At 37.4% G+C, this 19,328-nt stretch overlaps 1 protein-coding gene across 3 annotated transcripts in view; it reads right to left on the bottom strand.

Moving 5' to 3' along the window:
* PIK3C2A (phosphatidylinositol-4-phosphate 3-kinase catalytic subunit type 2 alpha) overlaps positions 1-19,328 on the bottom strand; it is a 118,276-nt gene that overhangs the window by 46,751 nt on the left and 52,197 nt on the right. For all 3 annotated transcript variants that reach the window (XM_028833601.2, XM_077963183.1, XM_028833600.2), the window contains 8 exons: positions 15,118-15,275; positions 12,980-13,100; positions 11,886-11,997; positions 10,206-10,285; positions 10,011-10,074; positions 3,330-3,473; positions 1,934-1,982; positions 1,636-1,846 (listed from right to left, as the gene is read on the bottom strand). In XM_028833601.2, coding sequence (XP_028689434.2) covers positions 1,636-1,846; positions 1,934-1,982; positions 3,330-3,473; positions 10,011-10,074; positions 10,206-10,285; positions 11,886-11,997; positions 12,980-13,100; positions 15,118-15,275 — 939 coding nt within the window. The remainder of the gene's footprint in view (positions 1-1,635; positions 1,847-1,933; positions 1,983-3,329; positions 3,474-10,010; positions 10,075-10,205; positions 10,286-11,885; positions 11,998-12,979; positions 13,101-15,117; positions 15,276-19,328) is intronic.

Raw genomic sequence — 19,328 nt, 5'->3', positions numbered from 1 at the left:
TTCTATCTTTATCACTGTTTTCTGTATTGTCTTCTACCGAGTATTTGTTCACCTCATTAGTGTCCCTATGTATATTTGTGCGTGTCTATGTACAAATGTGTGTGTGTGTGTGTGTGTGTGTGTGTGTGTGTGTGTGCGTGTGCCTATGGAGAATGTGGAGATTATTATCCCTGTAATGAAATACCTCCAGATACTGTCAATATCCATTTAAATGCAAGTTCCAGAATAGTACAGGTTTTTTGCTGCCTTGTACTACCGAATCCCCGGTACTAAGAATACTGCCCACAGATGGTGCTCAATAAATATTTATTGAATAAATTAAAACACCACATTTAAGTCACTAAATTACTATATTTTAATCTAAAGCCCAGTTTAAGCAAAACTTGTTTGATATTTCTTCAGTAGACTTTTTTACAGCATTAAGCTACTATAAAACTATTTCACTAAAAATATTTCTGACTTTTCAGTTCATACATTGATTTTCAAATACACTAAAACTGGTGGCCAGGTGTGGTGGCTCACGCCTGTAATCCCAGAACTTTGGGAGGCTGAGGTGGGCAGATCACTTGAAGTCAGGAGTTTGAGACCTGCCTGGCCAACAAGGTGAAATCTCATCTCTACTAAAAATACAAAAATTAGCCAGGCATGATGGTACGTACCTGTAATCCTAGCTACTCAGGGGGCTGAGGTACAAGAATTGCTTGAACCCTGGAAGCAGAGGTTGCAGGGAGCAACAATGCAAGACTCCATCTCCAAAAAAAAAAAAAAAGAATGAACGAACACCTGTCTTAAACTGCCTATATTTATTAATTTACAATTGCTCTGTTTTCCTGCTATATTTTCCTGCTTTTGGCATGCAAAAATTACATTTTCTTTACTGGAAGTGCTTCAAACACCTCTGTAATTTTTAAGAAAATCACAAAGGTTAGTCATTTAAACACCAAGATAACAGTGGTTGCTGACATTTTACAAGATCAGAATAGTTGCCAGATAAAGCTGCACGTATTTTCTTTTATGTTTTATTTTTATTTTTTTGAGACAGGGTCTTGCTCTGTCACCCAGGCTGGAGTGCAGTGGCATGATTATAGCGCACTGCAGTCTTCATCTCCTGGCTCGAGCAATACTCCTGCCTCAGCCTTCTGAGTAGCTGGGACTACAGGTGCACACCACCACTGGCTATTTCTTTTTTTTAGATGGAGTTTACCTCTTGTTGCCAAGGCTGGAGTGCCATGGTGCAATCTCGGCTCACCGCAACCTCCACCTCCTGGGTTTAAGCGATTCTCCTGCCTCAGCCTCCCAAGTAGCTGAGATTACAGGCACATGCCACCACACCCAGCTAATTTTGTATTTTTAGTAGAGACAGGGTTTTTCCATGTTTGTCAGGCTGGTCTCAAACTCCTGACCTCAGGTGATTCACCTGCCTCAGCCTCCCAAAGTGCTGGGATTACAGGCATAAGCCACCGTGCCTGGCCAGCTAATTTTTTAAGAATTCTTTTTAGTAGAGATGAGGTCTCGCTACATTGCCCAGGCTGGTCTCCAATGCTTCGGCTCAAGCAATCCTCCCACTGTGGCCTCACAAAGCACGGGGATTACAGGTGCAAGCCACCATGCCCAGCTGTTTAAATAGTTACTTACTTTGATACCCAATTACTTGAAATTCCATGAGCAGCAAAAATAGTAAACTGGAGCTGCTCTGTTGTAGTCCATGCTTCCTTGGCACTCTTGCTACTTTGGGCACAGTCTGTAGGACTCCTACCAGAATTTGCATGGAGTCTGAGAAGATCATAAATTGCTGCAGTTAATTGGTTTATGCTTACTTGAACAGGATTTTCAGGATTAAGTGAGCCTAGATTTAAAAAAAAAAAAGAAAACTTTAATAGATTCTCTGAAAAGGTGATGATTATTGCTAACATTTAAAGATTTAAACACATACCCCTAGTTGACTTCTTGCTAGTGTCTTCTTCTCCAAACAAAGAAGTCACCTACACAGGCACACACACACAATAGTCAGAAAATTGCCTATGACATAATATAAAATGTCAAATACTATGTCGAAGAAACTTTTTCCAGGGGAAACCTCCCAAGTATCTACAGAATTAATAAAACAATAAATAAATAATGCAAAAAGAAAGGGAAAACCACAAACCAAGATTATTTTTAGTATTAAGAAAATCAGAATCACTAAAAACTACTGTAAAATATCACTGAAACACAACAAAAGCTGCTTGGTTAATATTAATTTGAAATCTAGAAGTGATAAGTACAGTATTTTATTTTCCATTAGTAGCTCTAAAACAACATAAGAATATCCTTAAAGAAAAAAATCTAGATCTCTATTTATTACCACTTGGCTGGTGACCCAAAAAAGTGCTTATATATATCTAAACTGACTCCCCTCCCATCTGCTGTCTGCTCCTTTATCCAGCAAATGGGTAAAATAAATAGAAGCCTCAGACAAAATTAGGTCCATGGTAGTTGATCACCTCCAAGTAATTTCATGTGTGTGTGTGTGTATATATATGTGTGTGTGTATATATATACACGTATATATGTGTATATATATGTATATATGTGTGTGTGTGTATAAGTTTCTAAAAAGCAGCAAATAAAAAAAGTAGAAAAAAAGAAACCCGCATTGCTACATACCATACGGACACGATCTGTCTGAGAATGCATGGACTATGTTCCTCTTCTAGATATCGAGGGGCACACCATCAACATAACTTTTCTATCCTTTATATTTATTGTGGCCTGTGAGATGCACCCCTTCTTTCATCCTTGCAATTAAAGATAAAATGTCCCTATGAAGCAAGTTAATTAAATCTCCTGGGAAATACCATGAGGGACAGCTTTTATTAAAACCAACAGTATAATCTAAAGGCAAGGCCCCTAAATTGGCTGCTTCTGAGGCATTATAGCTGAGGCCCTTGGTCTTTTCAACAGGGAGAGTATTAGCCAAAGTAGAACTTCCCCCACTAATAATCAGGACGCTTCCACCCCAAGGGAGAAGTGAGAGTTACTGTCCTCCAGGTCTTCCAAGCTCAATACCTATCCTTAAACCCCAAACCAACTCATTTATGCCAGAGGTCCTCCTCTATACACAAAGGGTTCACAGTTTGACATCCACCTGTTGAATGTCAACTCTCATAAAGCTCTTCCAAGGCAACCCAACTTCTTACCAAGGAATCCCCACCTAACCAAGTAAGTGATTCAACCCAAAAGTAAAAGCCAAAGTTAAAATGACAATATTTTGTCTAGGAGAAGGCAAAAATCTCCTGTTTAAGTACATATTTGCATGTAATAAAATCCTAGTTACCAAAAATACTCACATCAGCAGTTTTACTCCTTGGAAGATTAACTGCTCTCTTTAGCTTCTTTACTGATTCTGTAATGGCAAGAGTCTCGACACCATCTAAAGCACTACAGATTTTTCTTACAGCTTTAATTACTTGATCTACTGCTCGGTGCTGGTTCTTTAAAAACACAAAATAAAATAAAAATAGGTAGGTGAAATTTAAAGGACCAATTCCAGAGACGAAGTCAGAAACTAGATATCTTAGATATCCCTAACAGACATTCTCTACTCTCTTGTGATGAAAAAGAAAAGAAATGAGATAGCTTTTCAATTGCATAGTTTATTTCAAAGTAGGAAAAGGCAAGGCCTGGTTAATTTTCACTTCATCTGACACAATTATTCATATGCAAATTGCTATTAATTTTCCATTAGAATCAGAAGTAGAAGCGTAAATTAGTAACAAATCACTAAAACTAGAGCTTTTATTTTTCTTATTCTCATTTGGAAATAATTTCCACATTGAAAATAATCCTTCTCTTCCTCCTGCAAAAATTTGGTATCAAAACCAAGTTCTTTAGAGGTCAGTCACATATTAATAACACTGGGCAACGTTTACCTGAGAAGTACATACCTCATTAAGAAACATTCTTATATAATGTATTAATTCATAAAACATTTACGCCAAACTTTTATGCCAAGTACTGTTAGAATGGGCTGAAACTCAGTACTATACCACCCCTTTAAAATTTAAATTTTTCCACCCTTGAGGCTTGGCTACTATAAACCTTCACCTTCAAGCTTAAATGAAACCACCTAATTTTCTCAAATACCCAATTACCCTGCAGTCCTCAGGGCCTGTTTTCTAGCTCCTCATTTTTGCTTATTTGACTTATACTTCCTGCTTCCTTTTACTTCACCTTCACGCAAAACCCTTTCCAGTTTTGAAGGTCATGCCATTCTCCTATATTACTTCATATTACTTTGATTTTTATTTTTTGAGATGGACTCTCATTCTGTTGCCCAGGCTAGAGTGCAGTGGTAGGATCTTAGCTCACTGCAACCTCTGCCTCCCAGGTTCAAGTGATTCTCCTGCTTCAGCCTCCCGAGTAGCTGGGATTACAAGTGTCTGTCACCATGCCTGGCTAATTTTTGTATTTTTAGTAGAGATGGGGTTTCGCCATGTTGGTCAGGTTGGTCTCAAACTCCTGACCTTGGGTGATCCGCCTGCCTCAGCCTCCCAAAGTGCTAGGATGACATGCGTGAGCCACTGCGCCCAGCCTACATTACTCTTTAAGTGCCAATTATCAATATATTGTCTATTAGTTCCAAATCCACCCTTCCTCTGCTCTCCTTTCTGATACTAGAGCTAGACACCGACCTTAAAAAAGTGTTGAGCCATGAAAATGTCTCAGGGAAAAGCATTTAGAGGGGAACAACAGGCACAAGGGTCCCCAGTGCGGAACATAACTGGCAGATAATCAACCAGAGAAAAAAGACAGGGAAGTGATAAGAAGTCAGATCAGAGAGATAGTGAGTCATACTGTGTAGAACCTTGAAGCTACAATTAGGGCTTTAAATTTTACTAAGTAAGATAGTAAACAGGATTCTCAGCAAAGGAGTGACATGATCTAACATTTTTTAAAGGATTTACAAACTTTATCTTTTCAAAGCCCCACCTTCTGCCTTTGATTTTCTCTTATTTTGCTTCCTGCTCTTCTTTTCTTTTCTTTTTTTTTTTTAAGACAGGTCTCATTCACCCAGACTGGACTGCAGCGGTGTGATCTCAGCTCACTGTAACCTCTGCCTCCCGGTTTCAAGCAATTCTCCTACCTCAGCCCCCTGAGTAGCTGAGATTACAGGTATACGCCACCATACCCAGCTAATTTTCCTATTTTCATTTTTAAAATCTTTACCTTTCAATAATTTTAAATTTACAGACAGTTATAAAAATAATACAAAGTTCCCATATAACGCTGGAAAACTAGACTAAGTAAATCTTACATAAACCATGTTACATTTGTCAAAGCTAGACATTAACACTGGTATATTGCTATTAAGTAAATGTTAAACTTTATTCAGATTTTACCAACTTTTCCACTAATGAGCTTTTTATCTCCCAGAATATAATCCAGGATATCACATTCCATTTAGTGACTTATTTTCAAAAGATCATTTTGGTTGCCTGTTGAAGACATACTGTAGGGGTAGACACTGGGAGATTAGTAAGAAACTACTGTAATTGACTAGAGTACAGCTTTGGTAGTGATGAAAGCACTCACATTCTAAATGTATTTTCAAGGTAGAGCTAACCAGAATTAGACTGAATGTGAAATGTATAAGATCTTTTTCTTGGGACGTCAAGGATGACTCCAGGGTTTTGGCCTGAGCAAATGGAAGACAAAGTTGCCATTTATTAAAAAGAGAAATAATGAGGTCAGGCTATGCATGTGTAGGGAAGAGGGTATACGAGATATCTCTGCACCTTCCTCTCAGCTTGCTCTGAATCTAATCCGCGGTGGCTCAAGCCTGTAATTCCAGCACTTTGGGAGGCCGAGACGGGTGGATCGCGAGGTCAGGAGATCGAGACCATCCTGGCTAACACGGTGAAACCCCGTCTCTACTAAAAATACAAAAAACTAGCCGGGCAACGTGGCGGGCGCCTGTAGTCCCAGCTACTTGGGAGGCTGAGGCAGGAGAATGGCGTAAACCCAGGAGGCGGAGCTTCCAGTGAGCTGAGATCCGGCCACTGCACTCCAGCCTGGGCGGCAGAGCGAGACTCCGTCTCAAAGAAAAAAAACTCTTAAAAAGAGAAAGGGAAGGCCGATGGGTGAATAGACACAAAGGTACTATAAAAAATTCAGTTTTGTACATCTTAAATTTGAGATGTCAATTAATTAGATATTCACATAAAGATGTCAAGTAACAGATAATTTGAGTCTGGAGTTGGGGAAAAGGTTAAGGTTAGATATATAAATTTCAGAGTCAATCAGTATAGGGATATACCAAGATCACCTAGGATGTGAATACAGAGAGAAGAGGTTCTAGAACTGAGCCCTGGGGATATGCAGGAAGATAAGGAAGAAGCCACAAGTAAGAGTGAGACAGAGCAGCTAATGGAAATAAGGAAAGCAAGAAGGTGGTATCCCACAGGCCAACTAAGTATTTCAAAAAGAAAGACATGATCAACTGTATCAAAAAATACAGACAGGTTGAAAAGAATAAAGATTTGGTGGGCACGGTGGCTCACACCTGTAATCCTAACACTTTGGGAGGCTGAAGCAAGAAGATCATTTGAGTCCAGGAGTTCAAGACCGGCCCAGACAACATAGGGAAACCGTGTCTCTACAAAAAACATAAAAATTAGCTGGGCATGGAATGTAGTCTCAGCTACCCAGGAGGCTGAGGTGGGAGGATTACCTGAGACCAGGGGGTTGCAGCTGCAGTGATCTGTGATCACACCACTGCACTCCAGCTTGGGCGACAGAGTGACACCCTGTCATCCATCCATCCATCAATCGATCAACAGATTAGGAACTGACTACTGAATTCAGGATCATGGAAGTCCTTGATGACCTTAATAAGCACAGTTTCGGGGAAGTACTAAACTGATTGGAGTGGGCATGTAAGAGAATTGGAAGAAAGGAAATGGAAGCAGCAAAACCACTTAACTTTCAGAAGTTTTGTGGCAAGGAGAATAGAGAAATGGTGTGGCTCCTGCGGCAGGGGGCGGGGTGGGGATTTTTTTTTTTTCTTAGGATGGGTAACTCTTTTCCTCTTCATCTACAAGGATTTTCCTGGTGACCTCATCCTGTCTTATGGCTGCAAAATACAATTTATATTCTGATGATTCCCAATTTTATTATCTCTAGCCTGGACACTCCATACGAAACTCCAGATTCTAGTAAACTCCAGTTTACCAGAGATATTCAGTAAATATTTTTGAATAAATATATTTATATGTTGATAAGAACATACTAGTAGATAAAAATATGGAAGCCATCCTACACTTATACTATTTCCCCTTCACTCACATCTCATCACCTATTAAAATCTTTCCAATTTTATCTCCTAAATATTGTTTTTTTTTTTTTTTTTTTTTTTTTTTTTTTTTTTTTTTGAGACGGAGTCTCACGCTGTTGCCCAGGCTGGAGTGCAGTGGCGCGATCTCGGCTCACTGCAAGCTCCGCCTCCCGGGTTCCCGCCATTCTCCTGCCTCAGCCTCCTGAGTAGCTGGGACTACAGGCGCCAGCCACCGCGCCCGGCTAATTTTTTGTATTTTTAGTAGAGACGGGGTTTCACTGTGGTCTCGATCTCCTGACCTTGTGATCCGCCCAGTTAATCAGTTCTTTCCTTTTAAACTTTTCCATGCTCTTCATCTTTCACCTGGACTACTATAAAAACCTTTCTAAATATTCGCTCTGAAACCAATCCCAACCTGAAATCTAACTTCCACAATACAGCCAGAGTGATTTCAGATCACAGGACTAAACAATTCACCCAAACCACTCTAGGCTAAAAACACCTTAAGTGGCTAGAACAGGAGTCGGCCAACTTTTTCTGTACAGGGCCAAACAGTAACAGGTTAGGTTTTGCAGGATATACAATCTCTGTTCCAACTACTCAACTCTACTGTTGGAGCATAAATGTAAATGACAAGAGACAATATGTTAAAAAAAAAAAAAAAAAAAAGGTATAGGGCCAGGCACAGTGGCTCATGCCTGTAATTCCAACACTATGGGAGGCCAAGGCGAGTGGATCACTTGAGGTCAGGAGTTCGAAACCAGCCTGACCAACATGGTGAAACCCTGTCTGTACCAAAAATACAAAAATTAGCCAGACATGGTGGCACACACCTGTAATCCCAGCTACTAGGGGGGCTGAGGTGGGAGAATCACTTGAACCCGGAAGGCAGAGATTACAGTGAGCCAAGATCATATCACTGAACTCCAGCCTGGGTGACAAAGTGAGACTGTCTCAAACAATGACAACAACAACAACAACAATAACAACAACAACCAGGTGTGTGGTTTTGTTAAATTTTTGTTTTTTAATTTACAAATTAGAAGGTAGACTGGATATGGTCTCCTGACCTAGAAGATAAAGTAAAATTCCTTAACACGGATTATAATCACATAGCTAATCTCCCATGTCATCTGCCAATTTTCATTTTATACTTTGTACTCTATCACAGAATTGCTTATACTTCCATGTAAATATCACACCTATCTGCTTTTGTTTATATACCCTTCCCAATTTTTTTCTTGCTAACTTGTACTGTATAAGACAGTTCAGGCAACATCCCTTCTAAGAGGCCTTCCTTGAACCCTCAATTTAGGTAAGGTGCCCTTCCTTAATCTCCTTAACTCCAAGGCATACCTCTATAATACATTTTACTACACTATATTGAAGTTTTGTTTAAATCCCTCACCACTAGTTTTTAAGTTCCTGATAGGTGGGGACTAGGTCATTCATTTTCAAAACTCTAGCATTCAGCATATAGTAAGCATCCAATAACTGCTTTTAGAGTTGAACTGAAGGTTCTTCTTAGCAATAGAGCTGAAGTGAGAATAAACATGTTAATTTAAGCATTACTGAAAACTTTTGACGTAACTTAGGTCCGAAAACAAGACATGAAACATCAATGTCAAGAATATAGTCTTGGCTGGGCACGGTGGCTCACGCCTGTAACCTCAGCACTTTAGATGGCTGAGGTGGGAGGATCACTTGAGGTCAGGAGTTTGAGACCAGCCTGGCCAACATGGTGAAACCCCATCACTACTAAAAACATAAAAATTAGCCAGGCATGGTGATGCATGCCTCCAATCCCAGCTACTCAGGAGGCTGAGGCAGGAGAATCACTTGAACCCAGGAGGCAGAGGTTGCAGAGAGCCAAGATTGCCCCACTGCACTCCAGCCTGAGCAACACATGGAGACTCAGTCTCAAAAAAAAAAGAAAAAAAAAAAAAAAAAAAAAGAAAGTCTTTAAGCTTTAACGACTGCCCTATTAGATTTTGGACTTGCATGGGACCTCTAGCCCCTTTGTTTTGGAAAATCTCTCCCATTTGGAACGGCTGTCTCTACCCCACACCTGTACCTTCATTGTATCCAGGAAGTAACTAACTTGCTTTTGGTTTTACAGTCTCATAGGTGGAAGGGATTTGCCTTGTCTCAGATGAGACTTTGGACTTAAACTTTTGGGTTAATGCTGGAAAGAGTTAAGACCTTGGGAGACTATTGGAAGGGCATGATTGTGTTTTGAAATGTGAGGACATGACATTTGGGAGGGGCCAGGGGCACAATGATGTGGTTTGGCTCTATGTCCCCCCAAAATCTCACCTTGAAATGTAATAATCTCCACGTGTCAAGGGCGGGACCAGGTGGAGATAACTGAATCATGGGAGTGGTTTCCCCCATGCTGTTCTCATGATAGTGAGTTTTCATGAGATCTGATGGTTTTATAATGGACCCCGTTCGCTCGACACTCATTCTTTCTCGCTGCCCTGTGAAGAGGTGCCTTCTTCCATGATTTAAGTTTCCTGAGGCCTCCCCAGTCATGCTGAACTGTAAGTCAATTAAACCTATTTTCTTTATAAATTAAAAATAATATAGTCTTTAAAGTCCTAAAATATTTACTCTAATGCCAACACTACCATTTAAGAGAAAGAAGAATCAAGAATCTTTAAGTCATTATGCCAAAATGTGAATTAAGACTTACTTCAATTTGAAGAGCCACTTCTACTTGGTTGTGATAAGAATCTAAGAGTTCTTCAACCGGGTGTCTGAAAGAAACAGCAGTTATTGTGGCTGAAGGATGCTATACACAAAATGATTGTTTTAATCACCAAAATAAGTGTATTTGCATCCAAAAACAAAGTCTGAAAACCTGCAATTAATGCTTTAGATTATATACCTTGTCATGGCTTCTTTGTAAGGTTTTTCTATTTGATGCAGGTGTTTGTTTAAATCCACGGGTGTTTCATCATCTTCTGCCTAAACAAACACATTTACACAAAAAAATCAAATCCACTCTTTGGTCTTTCTATTGTCAAATTAAATATAGTTAAGTGTATGATAAAATCTTGAAACCAAAGTGTTTTTCCAAGAACTGAAAATAAAATTCTATCAGAATTAAATATTATTTATAACTGACTCAGAAAAAAAGTGAGTCAACATCCTGAAAAAAAACTTGTTTGTTAAATGGAAAACATAAATGCTTTCAAGTCTACTTTCAGATATATAAATAGCTTTTGGAACAAAAACTATTTCTGTTGTATATATAGTGAATAGAGAGCTAAAAATACTTTAAAGATGGCTGATAGCCAAATGAATATGGGGTAGAAAACAGATGGGGAAGAGGTCATTTAAATTTCTGCATTATTTTTTCTAATGATAATCAATTTTCCTCCCACTCCCCGTCATGAACAAGGTACTCGTCTCTTCTACCCTAGGTCTACATTATGCAAATGTAGTCAAGAACATCATTCCTGGCAGGGCACGGTGGCTCATGCCTGTAATCCCAGCACTTTGGGAGGCTGAGGTAGGCGAATCATTTGCGGCCAGGAGTTTGAGACCAGCCTGGCCAACACACCAAAACCCTGTCTCTACTAAAAATACAAAAAAAAAAAAAAAAAATTTGCTGGGTGGGTTGGTGCATGCCCACAGTTCCAGCTATTCCAGAGGCTGAGGCACGAGAATTGCTTGAGCATAGGTGGCAGAAGTGCAATGAGCTGAGATCACGCCATTGCACTCCAGCCTGGATGACAGAGGGAAACTCTGTCTCCAAAAGAAAAAAAAAAAAAAAGACATCATTCCTTAAGAAACTGAAAAGAAAAGTTACCAATGACTGCCAAAATGTACTAAATTTTATGAAAGTCTTTACCCGATTGAAATGAATTCTACCCCTAACATAAAAGCAAAACTCAAGAAAACCAAGAAAAAAAGAAAACAGACATCACTGATATTTTTCCATCCAAAATTCTACCAAATGAAGAATAACTCTCTTTAGAGATTAAAAATTCAATCATAAGTTCACCAAAGGTTCATGCAGTAAAACAAAATGGTTACATTTCCTGCATTCTATTTTGCTTTAACCTCAAAAGAAAGCATTGAAAGTTTTTTTTTTTTTTTTTTTTTTAAAAAGAACATCCACCTACTGAAGTAGTGAACTTTTAAAACAGGGAATTAGTTTTCATTTTGTGATGAATAATTTATTTTTCTCAGTTTGGTACAAAGGTCAACGTGGATTTTCTTTTCATCCCCAACCAATATTTAGTATTCAAAATTTTTCCTTCTTCCTCATTTTTCCCTGACTCACCCTGATGTTTTCACTCATGTATAAAGCTATTACCAACCAAATGTTTAATTTCTCCACTTTGATTTTCAAATATGCCTCTACCTCTAAGGACTATGTTACCTAAACCTCCATGATTGAAGATCCTCCCTCATTTGCTAAGAAGATTACTGTTGAGGATGAGTTCATCACCCCATTCCAACTATGAAATCATATAAAATGTACAAGTTGAAAATTGGCAAATTAGCAGAATTATTCAGATTCAAATAAATGAAATTCAGTTATAAGGTACACACTTACTGTTCGGGCCAGATTTTGACACATTGCACTGAAGGTCAAGAGTTGTAGTCTAATTTCTGTGTCCCATTTTCGACAGTTTTGAATATGCTCATGACTTCCAAGGCAATGATTACTGTTAAGATATATTAATTATTCACTATTATTCTATTCAAATTAGAAACTATAAAGGTGAGGGTAAAATTTAAATTGCACCTGCATCAGAAATTGAAGAGAATGGTAAAACACAGAGACAGTTTTTAAATCAAATCTGAGCATTTAAACAGAGAAATTATTCTGTAGGAGAAGAGTCAACGTAAAAAAAAAGAAGAGGAAGACAAAGATGAAGAAGGAAATAAGAAAAGACTAAATGCTAGATATAATAAATTACAAGGCTGGGCATGGTGGCTCACACCTATAATCCCAGCACTTTAGGAGGCCAAGGCAGGTGGATCACCTGAGGTCGAGAGTTCGAGACCAGCCTGACCAAAGGGCTGTATTTTGCAAAAACACAAAATTAGCTGGGCATGGTGGCACATGCCTGTAATCCCAGCTACTTGGGAGGCTGAGGCAGGAGAATCGCTTGAACCCGGGAGGTGGAGGTTGTGGTGAGCCGAGATCGTGCCATTGCACTCCAGCCTGGGCAACAAGAGTGAAACTCTGTCTCAAAAAAAGATATAATAAATACCTGGGTAAGAAAAAGATTCATATAACGATTATTTCAGGCAACTAAAAGGAAATCACAGCTGACTACTGTGCATAAAGTAACAGTGCATGTTGCAAAAGGAAAACAGAGTCTATAATGATGTGACTATCAACTCTTTACAGTAAGAAAGACCCATTATATCACTTATTAACCAGCTGCCTGAAATTCTTCCTGTAAAGACTACAAGCTCCTTAAGGGAATACAATGTCTCACTTATCTCTGAACCCCCACCACTGTCTTAGACATGACATCTTAGACATCATATATTTGAATAAAAGTTTACTAATTCGATAAATCAATTCAATAGGACCCAACGTATTTCTGCATTATAAATTCAACTTGAAATTTTTCTAGATTAAACCATTAAAAATGAAATTGTCAAAGATGTTGCTCAGTAGTTAAATAAACTTACTTCTGCAGCACTTCCTCTTGACCGCAAACTTTCAGAACATAGCTGCCAACATCTACTTGATTCAAGTCATCATGTACCCAGCAAAGGGCTTGCATTATAATGATTTCTACAGTAGAACTCACTGTAAAAGAGTTAGTCATCATTTGCACTTTGCTCATTCATACTTATTCAAGACTGTATTACTTATAATTTAAGACAGCAGTATACAATAGAAATATAATGCAGTCCACAAATGTAGACCACACATATAATTTCAAATTTTCTAGTTGCCACAGTGAAACAAGTAAATCGAAAGAGGTGAAACTAATTTTAATAACATGTTTTATTTAACTTAACACAGTTGACCTTCTATATATGTTGGTTCTGCATCTGTGGATTCACCAATCATGGAACAAAAATATTTGAAAAGAAAAAAATTGCATCTGTACCGAATATGTACACACTTTTTCCTTGTCATTATTCATATACAATACAGTATAGCAAATATTTACATAGCATTTACATTGCATTAGGTAATATAACTAATCTAGAGGTGATTTAAAGTATACGGTAGTATTATACATTGTATGCCTGTATCAAAACATCATTTTACCCCTTCCCTTTGATGCTTTAAAAAAAGATCATATGTACCCCATAAATATATATATACCTACTATGTACCCATGCAAGTTAAAAATTTAAAAATTAAACCAAAAATAAATAAGGTATACAGAAGGATGTGTATCAGTTATACGATAATACTATGTCATATCAGGGATTTGAGCATCCTAGGATTTTGGTATCTGAAGGGGGTCCTGGAACCAATCCCCCACAGATGATATTTAGCAGTATCTAGCAAACAATGATTTAAAATGAATTACAAGAAAATGATTCACCATTTTAAATGTTTGACATTTGCCTGGTATATTTTCCAACGAAAAATAAAAATACAGCAGGTAGGTTATACTTTTGAGATGGGGTCTAACTCTCACCCTCACTGCAGTGAGCCAAGATCATGCCACTGCACTCTAGCCTGGGTGGCAGAGTGAGACTGTCTCTCAAACAACAACAACAACAACAACAACAAAAACCACAAAACTTTTCCTTTAACAACTAAAAGAATAATTGTTACAGTAGCTGATGGTTTTCGGTTTCAGATTTATATTTTTTCAAAGGGCCTTCAAAAGTACAAAGCTAGAAAGAATGTATCTGAATATTAGACACAATCCTAGTCATAACCATTAAAGAATAAAAATTGCATAATTCTTAGGCCAAAGTACTGTAGAAATAAAGGATCTCATTCCTTGGTTGGAATCCTGTTAAGATAATATATATTATGAAATGCAATAAACTCTGCAAGGAAATAAAATTAGTTTTTAAAACTAAAAGAAAAAAATTCCTACAGACATCTCTAGAGAGGACACCCATACCAAGTTTGGAAGAAAGGATTAAAATAAAAGAGAATTATCTTCTCCATAGAAGAACTTAGCAAGATATCTGGAATTTCAATTTCACTGACAGCTCTTTATAAGCAAGCATGCTGCCTGTCATAAAATGAAGGATAAAAATAAAGAATTAGATTATAATTAGCTTTTCTATCCAATGCTTTTGGGCCTTGGCCAAGAGCCACTGATTAACAAAAAGTTACTCAGCACTTTTCAGATAATTATCTATTTATAAAGGTAACCTGATTCCCCACTAGTTCTAACCAGAAAAGTATCCATATGAATGACAAAAAGACACATGATAACAAAATTGGTTTATTAAAAGAATGATAATATTGATATTTTATTTATTTATTTATTTATTTGAGACGGAGTCTCCTCTGTCGCCCAGGCTGGAGTGCAGTGGCCAGATCTCAGCTCACTGCAAGCTCCGCCTCCCGGGTTCACACCATTCTCCTGCCTCAGCCTCCCGAGTAGCTGGGACTACAGGCGCCCGCCACCTCGCCCGGCTAGTTTTTTGTAGTTTTTAGTAGAGAAGGGGTTTCACCGTGTTAGCCAGGATGGTCTCGATCTCCTGACCTCGTGATCCGCCCGTCTCGGCCTCCCAAAGTGCTGGGATTACAGGCTTGAGCCACCGCGCCCGGCCAATATTGATATTTTAAACATTTCCCCCTTACAGAACAAAACAAGAGGCTTGAGGAACCATAAACCTACCATCGCATGTAAAAGTAACTGGTAGCTGAAATCCTTCAATTTCAATGGAGACCTTCACACTAGCATTTTCTCCGCATATATTTCTTTGTGCTGTGACTGGACTTAACAAATAGCCTGGGTTTGTGCGGTGATTGGTATACGGAAATTTGGTCTTCAATCTGTTCACAAGAAAGAAGAAATTAAATTCTTTTTTAAAAAACTTCATCTAAGGGCTCTGAACAAGGTTTTACATGTTTATAGCCACTCAGTTCTGTGTCATTGTCCAACTCAAGCAGCTCATGAAACTGCAATGAATGAACTCCTGTTGAAACTCCAAATACCAGCATTTTCCTTTTAAATAAAAGAAACCCAAGGAAAAGGAAGAGACGACCTACTGCCAGGATAGCTTTGGTAACATTATCAACACTACCCAAGCACATGCTTGGATAAATGGCATTTTAAATGAGGTCCTCTGCTTAAAAATCTTTTGCTACACAGTACAAGTACACAAAATGGTACCTTTTAAATGATTCTATAGGCAATGTAGTCCTAAAACTGTGATGGCCAAAAGGATAAAATGTTTGTTGTCTTGAAAATTTTTTTTCTTCTAAGGACCTTTTTCCTACAAACGTTGTTTTTGGCTGCTAGATAACGAACAAAATACAGACAATGGTTTTTTACAGTGCTCCAAGGCCTTTCTTCCCTCAAAGTGATTTCTAAAACTTAGGGAATCGAAAGAACTGCCTGTGAAGGTATTCATAGGAGCAACACAGTTTAAAATTAAATATATGAATGTGGTGTATGGCTCGTCTCCAGCCAGCACTGCTGTTATCATAAGACAAAGACAGATTTGATAACTTCTTTACACTTGTGAGCTCTTTTAAACTGATTTTTTTCTAGAGGTTAAAAGACAGGGACCAGTTCTCCTACCTGCTTTTCATAGGGTTATGAATGGAATGAATGCTAGAAGTATATACTTGCTTCTGTAGAGATTAAAATAATCAGGTCACGGAAGTAGAATAAAACAGCTTGAGTTGACAGAAAAAGGTTCTGGAGAAGTAGCACATGTAAGCATTAGTGCATATCCTCTAGAGCCAAATTACCTTATATTGAATCCTGATTATACTACTTATTAGCTGTGTGAACTTACGCAAGTTATTAAATCTCCTTGTTGCTTCAGTTTTTTCTTCTATAAACTGGGGGTAATACTACTACTTACCTGATAGGGTTGTTGTGAGAATTACGTGAATTTAGTTTATAAAGCATTTAGAACAGTGCCTAGTACATGGTAAGTGCTTTAACCTTCTTGTCAAATAAATGAGTTAGTGAAGGAATAAATCTAGTTTTTGCACTGAACTGTTAAGCAACACAAAGGATCCAATATTAAAAATATAATACACCCTTTCTTTATAAATTACTCAGTCTCAAGTATTTCTTTATAGTAATACAAACACTAAGACAGATGCTCACATCAAATCATGAAATTAATGTATGAAATGTTAGAGAATTTTTTCTACATCTAAGCAAGCTTTCAATTTTCAGAAACCGTTAAGGATGACAAAAGTAAAAGCAGAAATTCTTGATAGCTAAGAAAAGAATTTATTAGACAAAAATTCCAGTGATAAAACTTAGCTTTGTTTGAGAGGAGGAAACCTGCATTTCCCTTTCTTAAAATAAGTCCTTTCTTTTACACAACAATGTGAATGTAACTATGTCACTGAAATGTATACTTAAAACCAGTTAAAATGGTAAATTTTGTTACACATATTTTATCACAATTTAAGAAATGTTTTTATAATGGGTCCTTTTTGTATTTACTTGGTACCATGGAAGATACCAGATCCAGAAAATACACTAATTTCCTTTTTCTGTAAAATTGATTTCTTCTAATCCATGGTTTGTTTGCTTTATAAAAATTGCCAAAAACCACAAAACACGTAAGATGTAAGATTCCTTACAATTGAGGTTTTTTTTGTGGGTTTTTTTGTAACTAAATGTTTAAACATTTAAACATACAAAATCAAATTAAACTACTAAATGAATAACTGCTGTCTGAGTAAATTATTCACTTTAAATATAGACCAGATAAGGTATTTTTATGGATACTCTAAGCCACACATCACAGTTTGATGTTCTTAAGTAACTACCTATAAAGAGTATTTAACTCTAATTTTTATTTTTTCTAAAATTTCTACTCCCCTATCACCCAAATAAAAGGCTTTGTCTGTTTAGTGTAGATCTACAGTTTAGGAAATTCAGTATCTCTATGCAGAAACAAAAATCCTTTATGGTTTATTTTTCTACTTTTGTGTGCTCAATCAGACTAAAATTCTGCACAGATAACCAAATCATACAAAATCAGAATATAAAGAGGAGAAGAGATAAAAATGAGGGTTTTGAAAGATTTCAAATGAATTAACATTATTCTATAGGAAAGTATATCAGCACTACTTAGAATAAAATTAACCAAATGCAGAGTTGAAGTCCTTGAAAACACATAGCAAGTTTTTGGGGTCAAGATACTAGTATAGGATATAAATAGTATATATATTAATATTATATGACCATAAAGCTATTCAGAAAGACAGGTGTAGAGTGTGGTTTCTCATCTTATCCTAAAGGACCACAAATAAAGTGGCACTAACTTCTACTGGTATTTAACACTATTAGAAAACTTTCTTGACCGGGTGCGGTAGCTCACGCCTGTAATGCCAGCACTTTGAGAGGCCGAGGTGGGCAGATCACCTGAGGTCAGGAGTTCAAGACTAGCCTGGCCAACATGGTAAAATCTTGTCTCTATTAAAAATACAAAAAAATTAGCTGAGCATGGTGACACATGCCTATAGTCCTAGCTACTCAGGAGGCTGAGGCAGGAGAATAGCTTGAACCCAGGAGGCAGTGAACCGAGATCGCACCACTGCACTCCACCCTGGGCAACAAGAGTGAAAACTCCGTCTCAAAAAAAAAAAAAAACAAAAAAAACAAAAAAAATAAAACAAAAAAAAAACCATTTTCAGCACCTGTAACTAGTAGATATAGCAAGCTTTGTCAATTACGATAGGTGTAAAATGAAAAAAATAAAGAAATAAGACAAAAACTCAATAATAATGAAAAGTAGTCCTGAATCAATGTATTACAGAACCTTAAACTGAAAGAGATCTTTGAAATCACTAGTCCAACTCTTTAATTTCACAGATGAGAAACAACAACAAGAACCAATACCTAGAACTGCTAATAAATTCCAAGTCTGTTTTATATTTTATCTTAACTATAAACAAATATCATTCTGACAGCCTGACACTAATTTCACAGCTGAATTTAAACGAATAATTTTTGGAGATCTCAAAAAGCAAAGAACTGGCTCTCTAATTAAAAGCCTAAAATTTGTTTTAAAAATCCGCTGCAAAATGAGCATACGGGAAAAAATAGAGCCACTAATTTCAAAGTACATCTCCTCACCTCAATCTCCATGGTCACCACAGGGGAACAAGAGAAGTTCCTAGAACATGGCTTCAAAAACACCAGTACTTCTTACTGCTCTAATATTTGTTACAATCATAGTCTACTAATGAAAATAAAATTACAAAAAGAACTCATTCTCTCTTTAGTCCATTTGCAGTTTTGTACCACATAAATGTGTGTGTGTGTGTGTGTGTAAACAAAAACAATCATTTTCAATTAGTGGCAGAGTTTGTATAAATAGCTCTATGATTCAAATGGGAGAAAAAAGGTAGGTCTCAGCTACCTAACTTCTCAACTTGCAAAGCTTAAATGTAGTAGTTACTTAACATGGCCTAACAGAAAAATACAAGGCCTGTTTGGGGAGAGTAACCTTTGCCAAGAAAAAGTGACTCTACTGATAATATTTTTTTTCCTAAGGTATTCTGAAGAAAAGAAATGCTGGTTAAAAGGTAACATAAAGGAAGACAAAGTTTTAATAAAATATCACCAATTGTCCAGAAAATCTCATTAAATATTAAGTTCTTTAACATTAAAATAATGTACATATTCAAAAATGTTCTGGGAACCCCAAATCCTGCTATGCTTAAAGCAGACCACACTGAAGACAATGCTGGATTCAGAAAAAAATCTCTCATTGGTGATCTACTTCCCTTTTTTAGATAACAGATCTCTCATCCTCTTGGCCACAAGGATTGTTGTTCCACTCTTTCCTCCTGTGGGATTTTCCTATCTGGCTAGCGCTAAGAGGACTCCTTTTTCTTCTCTGCTAC

Source organism: Macaca mulatta, chromosome 14, assembly GCF_049350105.2.
Source record: "Macaca mulatta isolate MMU2019108-1 chromosome 14, T2T-MMU8v2.0, whole genome shotgun sequence".
Taxonomy (NCBI): Eukaryota; Metazoa; Chordata; class Mammalia; order Primates; family Cercopithecidae; genus Macaca; species Macaca mulatta.
Note: the sequence above shows the minus strand (reverse complement) of the source record. Positions and strands in the feature narration are given on the sequence as shown.